The sequence below is a fragment of the Aricia agestis genome, chromosome 12 (genome assembly GCF_905147365.1).
Source record: "Aricia agestis chromosome 12, ilAriAges1.1, whole genome shotgun sequence".
Lineage (NCBI taxonomy): Eukaryota > Metazoa > Arthropoda > Insecta > Lepidoptera > Lycaenidae > Aricia > Aricia agestis.
In genome coordinates this window covers 11,080,408-11,095,532 of record NC_056417.1, presented here as the reverse complement: position 1 = coordinate 11,095,532, position 15,125 = coordinate 11,080,408, and the positions used below count along the sequence as shown (strand labels likewise).

Genomic DNA, 15,125 nt, shown 5'->3' with positions numbered 1-15,125 from the left:
GGTGGGTAATTTCAGGTCCGGGATAAGATGCACCAGTAGAAGGATAGTTTTTAACGTGGCAGCGTAAGTTTTTTGCGCGATAAACCTATTTCTACGCAACGGAGTTTCGGACATCTCATAAAATACAGATACAAGCACAATTATAATATTATTATAGTAGTTAAAGACACTGATGTTCTAATTATCATATGCAATATAGTGTACCATCTAGGAAATTGATTCCTAGGCGGTTGACAGACCAACGTCATTTGGTCGGATCATGTCAATTTAATAATTGTGATCTGTCGGCTGGATTTGACGTAAAGCGACCAAACTACGTAGGTCCCCCATCTGCCTAGGAATCAACTTCTCTGATAGTATATATTATGTAGGTTGTATTTATGTGTGTATAGTATACATAATATGTGGGTTCTATTCTTGAAAACGTTTTACTCAGTATTCTAATAATTATTATTTCTCTTACCTACCTACTTACGAGTATAATCTTTCGAAGGTTAGCCTGATTAAAGGATTATACACCACTTCCCAAGGAAATTTCTCAACAGAGAATAATTATATTATTATTTCAAGAAGTTTGTAAATTTCGCAAAATTGTAGTGGAAATACCGGATTCTTCTTGTCTCACAATTTAAAAAGCCTAGGGTAAGAACGATAGTTGCCTTGCTATGAGCTTCTAAATGTGGTCTGTTTTCAAATACACGTATCGACAAAGTCTTAATTACAAGTATATAAGATCCACTACATAATTCTATGTACATACCACAGAAATAAATCAAGATAGAACAGCGACGCGCGTGCGTTGCTAAGGAATCGATCGTGTCAATTTTTGCTTTGCATTTAGTTAGAACAAATAACTTACCCGTGGAAAGAAATACCTCCCTTTGACCGATTCACTTTCGTACTTCTGTTTTTACAATTAGACACTGCATAATGAGGATTTTTGCACAACCGCTCCGGTGTAATCAAGTCGAGACGTGCGCGCTGATTAAATGAACGTTCAACAAATCTTGCTCACTTGTGCAAGATTGAAACACGCGTATTCCACCCGCTTAGCCGTTCTATCTTGTTTTATTTCTGTACTACATACCCTAAAGTAATTTGTTTAACAAATTCAACAGACAAAACCACAGTATTCGCTAACACAAGCAAAAAGCTGAATCCCGGGGAAGACGCTCCACCTGTCAAGGCTTTCGCATTCCCTTTGCTTTCACTTCACTTTTAATTTAATTATCTCCATACTTTGTTTTATATTTTACTTTGTGAAGTTTTTGCTGACAGGCGCCAGCTACTTGCTTTAATTGTGTACTGTACATTTTATAAGCTCGGCGCTTCTATTGGAATTTTTAACTTTTTCATAAACGTAGGACGTGGGAAGTTAATATCTTATTTTGTGTTTGTGCATATAATATTTTGCTTTCTTTATAATTAACTTTGTTTTTTTTTATTTTGTAGCCGATTAGAATATTATGTTGTAACTTACCAATCATCTACCTATTTTCTGAAAAATAAAAAACAAAACATTAAAGTAGCAAACAAGTACCTAAAGTTTATAAAGAAAATTTTGCGCAGGAAAATAAAATTTCATTAAAATAATTATAAAAGTAAAATAATCTGGTAAAGTTTGTAAAAACTCCGTAACGAAGTTGCCTAAGCGCCTGCAGTATTTAATGCTTTTGACGTCCTTTATCTTCTTATTTCAGGGAATTCTCTTGTAAATTAAGAAAGTTCATATTGGAGTAAATACAACCTTTAGACAAGATGCCTAAGTGTTCTTCTTAACATTGATTTTAGAAACAATGTTCTTGTTTGATCATATAAATATTTTTCATGTTTTTCATATACTTACCTACTTTTTATTTGACATGACAGGACACAAAAAGCTATTGGGGTTTGTTGGGGTCTTTGGGATTGTTAAGGTTTTTTTGACATTTGACATTCGAGGTAGGATATTGATATATATGGTGTTGTTTTTGGTAATAGGGTTCCATACCCACAGGGTAAAAACGGAACCCTATTACCAAGACTTTAATGTTTGTCCGTCTGTCTGTCTGTCTGTCTCCAGGCTCTCAAGAACCGTTATAGCTAGACATCTGAAATTTTCACAGACTGTGTATTTCTGTTGCCGCTATAACAACAAATATAAACAAAAACAAAATAAAGTTAATATTTAAGGGAGGCTCCCATACAACAAACGTGATTTTTTTGCCCTTTTTAGCTCGTAATCCATAATGACAACATGTAGAGGTAGGTACTTGAAAATTTCACAAAATCCTCATTTATAGACATGTGTACTTCAATATTTCAATATTTAATAATAAAATAAAATTAAAATAAAATAAATAACGAACAAAAAACACATTTTTCCTTACTTTCGATACTCGATAACGAAACCCTTCGTGCGGGAGTCTGACTCGCACTCAACCGACATGTTGAACACCTTTCGTGACAATTTTCAATACATCTTTCGATTTTTTTTTTATGAAATAAGGGGGCAAACGAGCAAACGGGTCACCTGATGGAAAGCAACTTCCGTCGCCCATGGACACTCGCAGCATCAGAAGAGCTGCAATTGCGTTGCCGGCCTTTTAAGAGGGAATAGGGTAATAGGGGAGGGTAGGGAAGGGAAGGGAAGGGAATAGTTGAGGGTAGGGAAGGGAATAGGGTAGGGGTTAGGGGATTGGGCCTCCGGTAAACTCACTCACTCGGCGAAACACAGCGCAAGCGCTGTTTCACGTCGGTTTTCTGTGAGAACGTGGTATTTATCCGGTCGGGCCGGCCCATTCGTGCCGAAGCATGGCTCTCCCACGTACACCCGTGGTTTTTGACCCATATTTATCATTACAAACTAATAGAAACTTCAATAAAGATAGAGAGGATAAGATTCAGATATCACGAGCAGTCAATATCGAATATGGAGAAAGTTCTAACACGCTAGCTCCCAGCGCCGTGCGATTGGAAACTCTGCTAATTTATTGGGGAAGTGGAATTAGTTATACCACATATCATTTGACGTTCCGCATAGTTCTAGAGATCCATCTATGTGTAGATAACGTGATTCAACTTCATAGGTAATATCAGAGAAGTTTATTAAGCACATGTTGTACTTAATTTGGTCGTGTTATGTCAACCGAGCCGACAGGTCACAAATTGATTCATAGGCAGATGGATCAACCTCATTTGGTCGGTTTATGTCAAGTCAATGTAGCGGAATAGAGCAACAATCTCGAGCTGTCAAACGAAACCGAAATTAGTTTACATCTGTGTGTAAAAATATATGTACGTATACACTTACACAAGCATGATTGAACATGAATTCTATGAGATTAAATTATTGTCAACGTGCTGGTGACTGGACGTAAAAAAAAGATTTCTGCTGTCATGTATCACACGTCTCTTTTTACCACACAGTGTTACTGATAGTGACATCTCTCCTGCTCAGGCCTTTGTTTCTCTGTTCCGCTAGGCTTATTAACTTTATGGGTATGACCAAATAACGTATGTCTGCATCTGCCTACGATCCAACTTCTCTGATAGTTATATTTTGTTTATATTGGTTTGTTGTATGTATGTAGGTAACATACATACAACAAACCAATATAAACAAAATAAAACTCTCTATTTAACTAAATTTTTTCTAATGTAACAAAATATATTTTTAAAGGGGTAGTATTTAATCGAGTGACTGTGAATTACAGTTTTAGGTGTCAAAATTACTAAATTTGGGTTACAGAATTACTATTTGAGCGACTGAGAGTGAGTGACGAGAAATTAACAGAACAGCAACTTAGAAATTATATATTTGAGTTACTTAAAATACAAAATGAGCAGCTTTATAATTTTTGAGCGACCTAATATCTATTTGAGTGTCAACGTTACGTCCTACATTTTTTTCAATATTTGGCAAATGTAATTTCTATACTGAGCGGCATTTTATCTTAAATGAAGTGTTTCGAATACCAAAAACCACTTTGAAAAATACACAAATGAGCAGAGTATAATGAGCACACATTAAAAATAGCCACGATGGCTAAGGCTAACCTAACCTAACCTATATAAGCTAATCTAACCTAACCCAAAAAAGTCGTATTGGTCCGCAGCCCAACTCACCTGACTGCAATGATTCGTCGCCCCGCCCCCATTCGAATTCGCACGCATTTAACAATATGTAGTTTTCATTAAAACACGTATCAAAATATAAAATATAAAGCCTCAAATAAAATATTAGTAACCAATTATCATTAATAAAGCAGCTCACAAAAGTTTGCTCAAAATGAATTTTTAGTAGCTCGTAATAAATAACCTCACTTAGAAAAATTGAATCTATATCTATTTAATATTGAAGTTGCCCGCTGTGTATTTCCAGTCGCTCACTTAGTAATACAGTCGCTCGGATAGAATTTTAATATCTGAAATAGATTAATCGCAGTCCATATTTTGTAAGCTCGTTCTGGATTTTATTATAAATCAATACTAGTCGTTAGTTTAGTTTATTTTTCGCTTAGTCAAATTAATACCGCTCATGTTATTAAAACAGTATGCTCATCATCAAACGCAAAGTAATTTTTTATTCGCTCGTTTTATTATTTCTTTTTTTAAAGCTGACGCCTACAATAAGCCAAGCATTTGTCTGAAGCTAAGACTGGAGATGTTTCGTAAGGAAGATAAAATGTTCAACAAAGTCTAGCGGAGAAGGCAAAACAAGAGGATTTGTGGCAGTTGTAAATAACCGTACTCAACTTTATGCGGCCTTTCCATGTTTGCCCATGATGGACCAACATAATCCGAACGTGTAAAGGGGCTTATTCGACTATGATTGCTCATGGTCTACCTGTTTAATTGTATATTGATAGTTTCACAAACATTGTGGCCCAAACTGAAAATGGTAACCATAAAAATAGTTAAGTTCCATTGGAAGTCCTAAATATTGTTCCTAATAATTATTAAAATATGTAATCTATATTTTTCTAATTTTGTTGAAGGGCGTCATGATAATATCTTATATCTTTAAACGAGCCATTCTTGTACTTATATAATATGTTTTATGTATATGTTACGCTCATTGAGCGATTTCGGTCTTTGAGCGTAACATATATAATTGGAATCTCGGAAACGGCTCCAACGATTTCCATGAAATTTAGTATCTATATAGGGGGTTTCGGGGGCGATAAATAGATCTAGCTAGGAATCATTTTCAGAAAATGTCATTTTATTCGTGTTTTATCGAATACCGAGCAAAGCTCGGTCAAATAGCCTGTGCTATACATATAATATTATATAAAACAAATAGTCTCCGACTAAAACTTAAGGAATCATAATATTGTCGTATCTCTATGTAGCTCAAATATCGTAATAAATAATCAAAAGTAAACCGAGTGCGACTGTACAAAAGAAGAGAGATTCTTAAGGAGTCAGTAACAATCATGAAGCTTATGTTGCTAACAGCATAACATTATTTTTAACCGACTTCCAAAAATAATATGGAGGAGGTTATTTTATGTTTGGCTGTGGATATATATTTTCTTTAAACTAACAATGCAACTTTAATATTGATCGCCAACAAATACTACAAGTAAGTTTGTAGCAGCTGAAATAAATGATTGTACCCTTAAAATATCGTTGAAGTTTCAACACTTATTTGATGGAAATTCCTTCGACACTCATTACAGAAACTACTCCATCGTTTACCAGAACCCAAGTAATTATAAACATGTTGCGTGCCCTACTTGTTAGTTTAAATAATTTTATTTATTTACAATACGTCAAGCAAGCTGAAATAAATTATTTGCTTGATCAAATTTCTATTTACGTAGTCAGTGACAATAGTTAACTTGAGAGCGTCTCGTTTCGATTTCAAATGAGGAGGGAAAAAATCGATTAGAGCTAAACCTTGGTAATTCACAATAGATCGCATCCTTATTAAAATTATTAAATTCATAGTGATCCATACTAATATTTTTTTGTGTGAAAGTGTGTCTGCAGTCTGTCTGTCTGTTACCTCTTCATCGCTGAACCGATTTTGCCGAAATGTGGTATGGAGATACTTTGAATCCCGGGAAAGGACATAAGGATACTTTTCATGCTGGAAAATGTACGGTTCTCACTCGATAACAGAATTTTGGCGCAACGGAGTTACGGGCGTCACCTAGTAATTAATAAGTAATCATAATTTACACGACTATTCAATTAGTTATTAGATCATCTTCTTCCGCGAAGTAAAGATTATGGCACAGTTTAGCAGAGATCTGCTTATTCATGTTAAAACTGACACAAAATATATAATACGGTAATTTTGTATGAGCTTAGAGAATATAAAATGTTTTCAGAGTGACAAATGAAGTACATCCAGACGCCCAAAAACCCTTTTAACGAGACCCATTAATAATACCTTATTATTTTCTGATGAGAATTTTCGTCAGTAATTTAAAAATCTTAAACAATATTTTCGTGAAATTCTTTATTGTTCTCTGCGAAGTGCGAATCACTTTAGCGAAGATTTTTTACAGAAATTGTTTTTTGTCCAAACTTATATATTATATTAGGTTTCTTAATACAGACTTTTAATTGTGAAGAAAATACTGTTGCATTATGAATTTCAAATGTTTCTACAGTATGTAACAAAAATAAGTGATAGGTAATACTTTAGGGTGTGTACGTGTTCCTTGTAGAGAGTTCACTGTGAAAGTAGAAGCTCTAAAAGACGAAAAAAAATTTTCACTTTTGTATGGGCAAGGGTCCCAGCGTCACGAGCTTCCCCATACAAAAGTGAAAAAAAATTTTGCTCTTTCAGCGCTGCTACTTTCACAGTGAACTCTCTACAAGGAACACGTACACACCCTAAAGTATTATCACTTATTTTTGTTACATCCTGTATATAAAATTCACGTTCGTGACTTTGAACTTAATTCATAAAGTCTTTAGTGTAAGAAATACAATTTTTGGTGGCTTTATTTGGACGATTTCATTAAAACATACGAAAATGTAAGGATTAAATAAATACAATTATCGCTGTTATAATTTATTATCTTTCTCTCTCTCTCTCTCAATATAACGATAGTCATTATTAATAATTTTATTTAATCGTTAGCCTTAACAAATACTCCAAATTAAAAAAAATGTGATTTTAAATGTTAACAGCGTTTTCAGCATCTAAAACTGCCCCGGGGCAGAGCAGGCAGGACAGGCCGAATGGATACGGAATTAGCCGAACAAAACCGGTGATCCAGGAAGTACTTAGACATTAGTTCTAGTAATACGTAGAATTTAAGTAGTAATATTTTAAACTTCGGCTATTTTCGTATCCATTTGGCCTGCCATCCGGGGTAGATATGCCGAAAACGCTATGAAACTTTTATTTAAAAAAACAGATGCCAAATCAAGTAATTTCTCTCTTCAAACTTTCGTTAGTCAACAGAAGACGAATGATGGCAATGTGTCGACGACGCAACGTTTTTCAGACAAGTTATGAAATTAAGATCCCGTGTCAAATAACCTTAGAGTTTGGCGACGGAAATTGGAAATACGGCCGTCGCGTGTTATTCCTCGAAATTGAAAAATTATGTATACAATATTGGGTCAATAAGAAATTTTCCGATAGAGTTGTTTTCAAAGTGAACAATTTTGGGGAATTTCATGAGTAGTAGATGGTTGAGAAACACCTATCTAGCAGTAGTTACAATTGGGATTTTGAAAAAAAAAAAGTATTGATTTTTTTTATGTATTTTAAAACTTTATTATTAATTATATTGATTTTTAATGCAAAAAACTTGAAAAAAAATTGTTTTTAATTAATTATAAACAATTAAAAATTGATAAAATTCAAATAAAATCACGTGACTGTAAACGCGCCATGATTGGTCGCCATACTTGTGACGTCATAATGTTAAAGCAATTTCATGATAGTACAGTGTTTATGGCTATTATCTTTGACTTGATAAAAATATCTCAAATTTATTAGTGAAAAACGATTTGAAAAGTTTATTTCGACTAACTATGTGTGATAAAGGATTTATAAAAGCAAAATCGGATAATATTCCTGATGTTGATATATTTATGATCACTAATTTTTAAAAAAATGACGTTCGGTTTAATTCTGCTGAAGTTCGAGGTGCTAAGGCATCAAGGTAAGTCTGTTAAAAAATACTATTCTAAATGAAAATAAGTATTTATTCTCTATTAAATATAATTAATAATTATTTCATTAATTGTAGAGCATCACGTGAGAGTTACGGTGATAAAGCTATAGGTTATGTTCAACTTAATCGTAAGAATGGTATTTGTGTTTTAAAAGGACGTGTGTGTCCAGAACACCGAGTTCGGAGTAAAGCTTACTCAGTTACTCTAACTATCAATGAAAAATTAAGAAAAGTTATAATATTATGTAATAATATTATTAAGTAATATTATTATGAATACTTACATCGAAATGATCTTCACAACAAAAAAAATTTGATTTTGTTTTTGAATAATCTCGGTGCACTGCTTGAAACCATTTCTTTCGACGTTTTTCGTCTTGTGGAACATTTAAAAACATTTTTTCAGGAGTTGTTTTTGTAGTATTTGTACATAATGGTACAAAACAAGAGCGATAACTTTTGAGTTTTGACATTTTTGATTATTTAACAATGCCAACAGAATTTACTAGATAAAAACTCAAAACACTGTACTAATTATTATATCTCTGTATGCTACAATGAGCAAAAACTAACATTGTGACGTCACACGCGCTCGGGTTTATTCGGGAGCTGTCGGCGGATCTTCGGTACTGAATTTAAAATTTAATTTTTATTTTGAAATAACTTTTTAATTATTGCAAAAAAAAAAAAAATAGTTTTGTTATAAAACTTATATATGATCTTTCCATTTATCACAAAAAAATAAATAATTCAAAAACCCAATTGTCTGACGTCACAGAACTTTTGTTTAAAAAGAGAGAGAGACAGACAGAGAGAGAGAAACTCGCGCTACCGCACGGCTTACAACTATGGCATTTTTACTCTAGTTGTAATACATATACCGACACTTTTGTGTCATGTCGTTACAACTTTTTCCGTCTAGCCCACTATCGCAACGCGCGATAAGGAACTCCGTTCCAAAATAACTGATTTCAGCAAGGCCACTGTCCACTACGACGTAGCTTTTAGCCGTTATAAGTTGTACCAAGAATACTACGAGTAAGTACATCCAAGAATATTTTTTTGTGTGGCTTACTATGCTTACCGATATTGATAAAATTTAATAGAGACATAAAAAGACCACAGGGAAGTTACATTTAGAAAAAAATATTGTTTAATTTCCACAGAATTGCGCAAAATGACATCATCTAGTTAAGAACAAGTATACTGTTTTGCAGTCCTATTCAGTTTGGTTGGTTGAGATATAATCATAATACGACTGCTTTAAAGTTGATGCAAAACAGTATATCTGTAAATAGATAAATGAGCTCTATTCAGTCGTGATACAGGCTGTTTCAGCTTGTGTATAAACTTGAGATTCCTCTCATGTCCAAGTTGGCAGTAACAGAGCGGTGTTGACTCTCCTAAGCGAAGGTAAACTTTTGAAACGTACGGATTTATTTGTTTATTCGCATGTAAAAACACTTTTCTTTTACCCTAATTTTCAGGATACATGCCGGTTGTAACTCTTATGTAAAAATATAAGCCAGGTTCTTTGAAATAGAATTGCAATTAAGGGGTTCGTATTTTGATGAAATACGACTACTTTCATAGTCAACGCTGACATTCTTATGTTGCAATTCATTTATCACGTGGAACCGTGCATTTCCCAGGATAACTCTCCCGAGACTATTAGATACTATAATCATAATGCCAAATTTCATCATACAAATATGTCGATTGACACTCTTTAACATTTTTAATAATAATATCAGTTTTAATGGGCAGTAGCTCACAAAAGTTTTTAAAATGCTGTTACGCTACGAGTATTACATAATAACACCTACTAAAGGTGAAGCCAAACGAGCGTAATTTGTGAGTTGTGAGTCGCAGAATTTCGGTCGCGTAAATATATTTTCATACAAATCATGACTCACAAAATTACGCTCGTGTGAATCAAACAGGACTTTTGTATGAAACTGAATGCAGCAGAATTTCTGCCAGCCGAAATTTTGCGACTCACAAATCACTAATTACGCCGGTTTGGCTTCCCCTAAATCTACTAAATATCACTACTAAGAGTCAACCCAACGCGTTTATTTCGCCACAAACCATTCTTTATTTAAAAAAATACTACCCTCGGCGCAATAAAGGTAACAATAATAGTTTCATGACGCATTATTGGTCTCTTTATGTCTATTAAATATATATTCTCGCTATCCACCTGTTGTGAGACTCCCTTGTGTCTACTTTGACCCGCAGTCTTTGAAGAAAATACTTGTTAATTCTGTTCAGTGTTAAGATAATATCTTTGTCGAATAATTGTTAGTACCTGGATGACCGAGCTTTGCTCGGTATAGCAAACACTCATTGCTTCGTGTTACTTAACAACGCCATCTGCTGGAATAGCTTTAGCTGTTGTTGTGTCGTTAAAGCAATTAGTTGCTCACAAAATAGTATTATTATTCGCCAATAGATGTCAGGAAGAGTCATATTTTTCAGTTTATCGATTATCGATAAAACACGAATAAAAAGACATTTTCTAAAAATGATTCCTAGCTAGATCGATTTATCGCCCCCGAAACCCCCTATAATCTAAATTTCATGAAAATCGTTGGAGCCGATTCCGGGATTCCAATTATATAATATATACAAGAATTGCTCGTTTAAAGATATAAAACATTCTTTGCAATTTAAAATCCTGTCGAAATCTTAAGTTTTGAAGCAACATGTTAGTAAAATATAAAGAAAATCTTTGTAATAAAGTTTCACAAAATATTTACGACTTAATTTTATACTCAGTACTCACAGTGCTCTCAACAAAAATTAAATTGAATTTAATAACTCCTTAAAATAATGTATTAGATACGAATCCTAGATACTGAAAATATAAATGTGAAAGTGTGTCTGTCTGTCTATTTGTTACCTTACGCTTAAACCGCTGAACCGATTTTGATGTTTGGCATGCAGATACTTGGTGTCCCGCGAAAGGGCGGTAGTTTTTGTTCTCGCGCGATAAACAAATTTTGGCGCAACGGAGTTGCAGGCGTTATCTATTAATATTGTTATAACTTATAACTTAGGGTCAATTCAAACCGCAACGCGACAAGGCGCGGCGCAGCATAAATTTGTACGGATTTGACAGATTTCAATTGCGTGAGACTTCTTGCAAATCTGTCAAATCCATATAAATTTAGAAATGCATCTACGCGTCGCGTTGCAGTCTGAAGCACCAGTGTCCTGCACACAGCACAATAGTAAACTTAGTCGCAAAGGATCCATATTAGCTGCACTATAGTGAATGTAGCCGCATATAAACCGCAGCATAACTGATGTCGCAATTACCTAGACTGATGCTCGGTGGAAGGCAAATTGGCGGTCGATTTAACTCATGACACACAGACAAACGTGCGTTCGTTAGGTGTAGAAAAATGTTATAGTGGAAACTTTGTTATCATTGCAGATCTACACTATAATATAATATTATAATTGGGAAGAGTTTGTTTGTTTGTTACGCGCTAATCTCGGGAACTACTGGTCCGATTTGAAAAATTCTTTCAGTGTTATATAGCCCATTTATCGAAGAAGGCTATGGGCTATATTTTATCACGCTAAAACTAATAGGAGCGAAGAAATAGAGGAAAATGTGGAAAAAACGAGGGAAACTATTTGAAAGGGCTTATCTCACGAACTACTGGAGCAATTTTTCTGTTATTTGGCACAGATAAGAAGTAGACCACGTGAAAGATCATAGGCTATTTTTTGTGGACTAATTTGTCTGTGAAATACGGTATCTAATTTACGCGGACGAAGCTGCGCGGAACGTCATATTTACGACGTAAACGGCTGGACCCATTTTGCTGAAATTTGGCATAAAGACTTTTCCGGGACAAAATGTATCCTGTGTTCCGGGAACATAGGATACATTTTGTCCCGGAAAAATGTACGGTAACTGCACAATATACTTTTAGTATTTGCGCGTAAACTATTCAATCTATTTTGATGGAATTTGGTATGGAGATACTTTGAGTCTCGAGAAAGGACAAGGAATAGTAATTTTGTCCCGGAAGATGTACGGTTCCCGCACAATAAACTTTTATTATTATCGCCTTACCTATTAAATCTATTTTAATTAAATTTGGCATATAGATTAATTATAGATACTAATTTGAATCTGGGACAAGGAATGTTTCTTGTCCCGGGAACAATGTGCGGTTCCCGCACAATATACTTTACTGATTTGCGCGTAAACGACTCAATCGATGTACGGGAACAACTATAAACTAAAGTCCACGCGGACGAAGTCGCGGGCAGCAGCTAGTAATAAATAATTGTAACCGACCTTATAATTGTGAATTTGGAAATCTCAATTAAATTTCAAAATAGCCCAAATACCAAAGTGGGACTGTTTAAGTGTAAGTGTAACACTTTTACCACGTCTGTCATAGTAAAAAAAAAATAAAAATAAAAAAAAAAAAACATTTTTCGCTGTGAACGAGCTGATAATATTATGAATTATAGATAAGAAGTATTAGAACACACTCTCAATCATGTCAGCTTTCTAACAAAAAATACATCAAATCGGCCCACTCGTGTAAATGCCGCGGACAGACACACAAACGAACAGACAGTCACGTCAAACTTATGACCACTCTGTTTTCGTCGGGGCTTCAAAAATACCAATGCAATCCTAAAATGTATGCTACTTATTTTTTTATTAACAATGTCCATCTTTCACAGGCACGTACTCAGCGACGGCAAGCTGGTGGTGGGGGCGCGGCGGTCGCTCATCGACGCCGGCAGCGGCGGCAGCAGCGCCGTGCTGCGGTGCCGCGCCTCCAACAGGGCCGGCGTCACGCTCTCCCGACCGGTGCTGTTGCAGCCAGGTACACATTAATGATACTTTAATTGAACTAGCTAAAAGCCGAGCTTTGTGAGGGCTCGCGTCGTTACACCTTGACTGACTGATGATAACACATCTACATATAAATAAAAATTATGTTATAGCACAAATCAATAGGCGTGATAGTTTTTTCGTAAAGTGTACAAAAGTGCTCAGGTTGTGGGAATTACTAGGGCTCGCTTCGCTCGCCTGATAAAGAGTTGAACAGATATAATATGGAGCAAATACGTCATGTCAAATAAGCATTAAAATAAAGTGAAGTAATTATTAAACGTGCGTCTTTAATATGGATCCAAATATTCTTAGATCCTGAGGACTTAGGACTCATAAATCAGGGTAAAAGTTAGGAAAATTTTAACCTTTATGGCCGCTAGGGAACTCCTTTTACACAACATGTGCGGTGGATGAAAACAAGTAAAATTATATACATTATTTATTTTAATTTGTTTGTTCAAAGCACACCACGGTGTATAGCAATACGACCTTATAGAGTAATAGTAGAAGTAGAGTATGACTGTTTAATTAGTAAAAGTACAAAGGTAAATCATAAGTTATATTATACCTTTAGCATTATAAAATAAAATAAAATAAAATAAAATAAAAATAGCCTTTATTCTACCACCATACAGTTGGAATATTGCTACATTATTAATTATTATAATTATATTAGAATGTTGCTACATTAATAATTTTATTAGAATTACACATTAATATATATTTTCTTAAATCATTATTATTGGTATCACAACAATTGCTTTAAACATTTTAACTTGTTAATTTTAAAGATTTTTCAATTATAATTTTAATAATAATAGTAATATTAGTTAAGCAATATCTTATTAGTAATTCCTTAAACCTAAGATGTGGAAGTCGCCTCTTTGGCGTAGGCCTCCCCCAGTCTTCTCCAGGTATCTCTGTCTCTCGCTTTCCTTCTCCAATTTAATCCACATTTTTCCTTGAATATATCCTCCCATCTTTTTCTTGGTCTCCCTCTTTTTCTCTGTCCTTCCCTCGGTTGCCATTCTGTTATTTTATTAGTCCATTTTCCATTGTCCATTCTGATTACATGTCCTGCCCAATTCCATTTAAGCATTCTAATTTTCTGTAAAACATCTGCGACCTTAGTCTTGCTCCTTATAGTTTCATTTCTGATTTTATCTATTATCTTTATGCCCAGCATGCTCCTTTCCATTTTGCGTTGATGGATTGCTATCTTGTCTTCATCTTTCCTCCGTAAGGACCAAGTTTGACAGCCGTAAGTTAAGCACGGTAGAATGACAATATTAAATAGTTTACTTTTAACATCTATGCTCACCTCTCTATTTTTCATGATTTCTTTTAAACTCCAGAATTTTTTCCAAGCAATTGCTATTCGTCTATCAGTTTCTTTCTCTGTCTGGTCTTTAAAGGAAATTGACTGTCCTAGATAAATATACTCTTTCACATATTCTATATCTTGATCGTTCACTCTTATAGGTTGTTGTCTACTGTTAGTTAAAATTTTTGTTTTAGAAGCATTTAATGACAAGCCCACTTTCTTGCTCTCCCTTTCTAGGTCTTTTATCATGTTTTCTAGTTGTTTACTGTCTTCAGCAAATATGGCAATATCGTCAGCAAAGCGTAAATGGCTAAGGAATTCTCCATCAATTTTCAATCCTTGATTTGTCCAATTAATGTTTCTAAATACCATTTCCAGTACAGCCGAAAATATTTTAGGCGAGAGGGGATCTCCTTGTCTCACTCCTTTGTTTATTGGGAACTCTTCTCCTACTCTTTCCAATCTTATTTTGGACCATATCTTGCAATATATGCTATATAAAATCTCTATATACTCTTCATCTACATTTTGGCTTCTTAGGGCTTCCCATAATCATCAAACGCCTTCGTAAAGTCTACCAAACAAATGTACAAGGTCCTTCCAAATTCATTACATTTTTCTATTAGTTGAGTAACAACATGTATATGGTCTATTGTTGAATAGTTTTTTCTAAATCCTGCCTGTTCTCGTGGCTGATTCTCATCTAAGTTCTTTGTGAGTCTCCCAAGAATGATCTTTGAAAAAACCTTGTAAACATTGCTCATCATCAGACTAATTGGTCTATAATTGTCTA

General features: G+C 34.5%; 1 protein-coding gene across 3 annotated transcripts in view; it reads left to right on the top strand.

Annotated features, from left to right (window-relative positions):
- LOC121732383 (Down syndrome cell adhesion molecule-like protein Dscam2) overlaps positions 1-15,125 on the top strand; it is a 75,550-nt gene that overhangs the window by 9,047 nt on the left and 51,378 nt on the right. For all 3 annotated transcript variants that reach the window (XM_042122251.1, XM_042122250.1, XM_042122249.1), the window contains exon 3: positions 12,852-12,997. In XM_042122251.1, the coding sequence (XP_041978185.1) occupies positions 12,852-12,997 (146 nt within the window). The remainder of the gene's footprint in view (positions 1-12,851; positions 12,998-15,125) is intronic.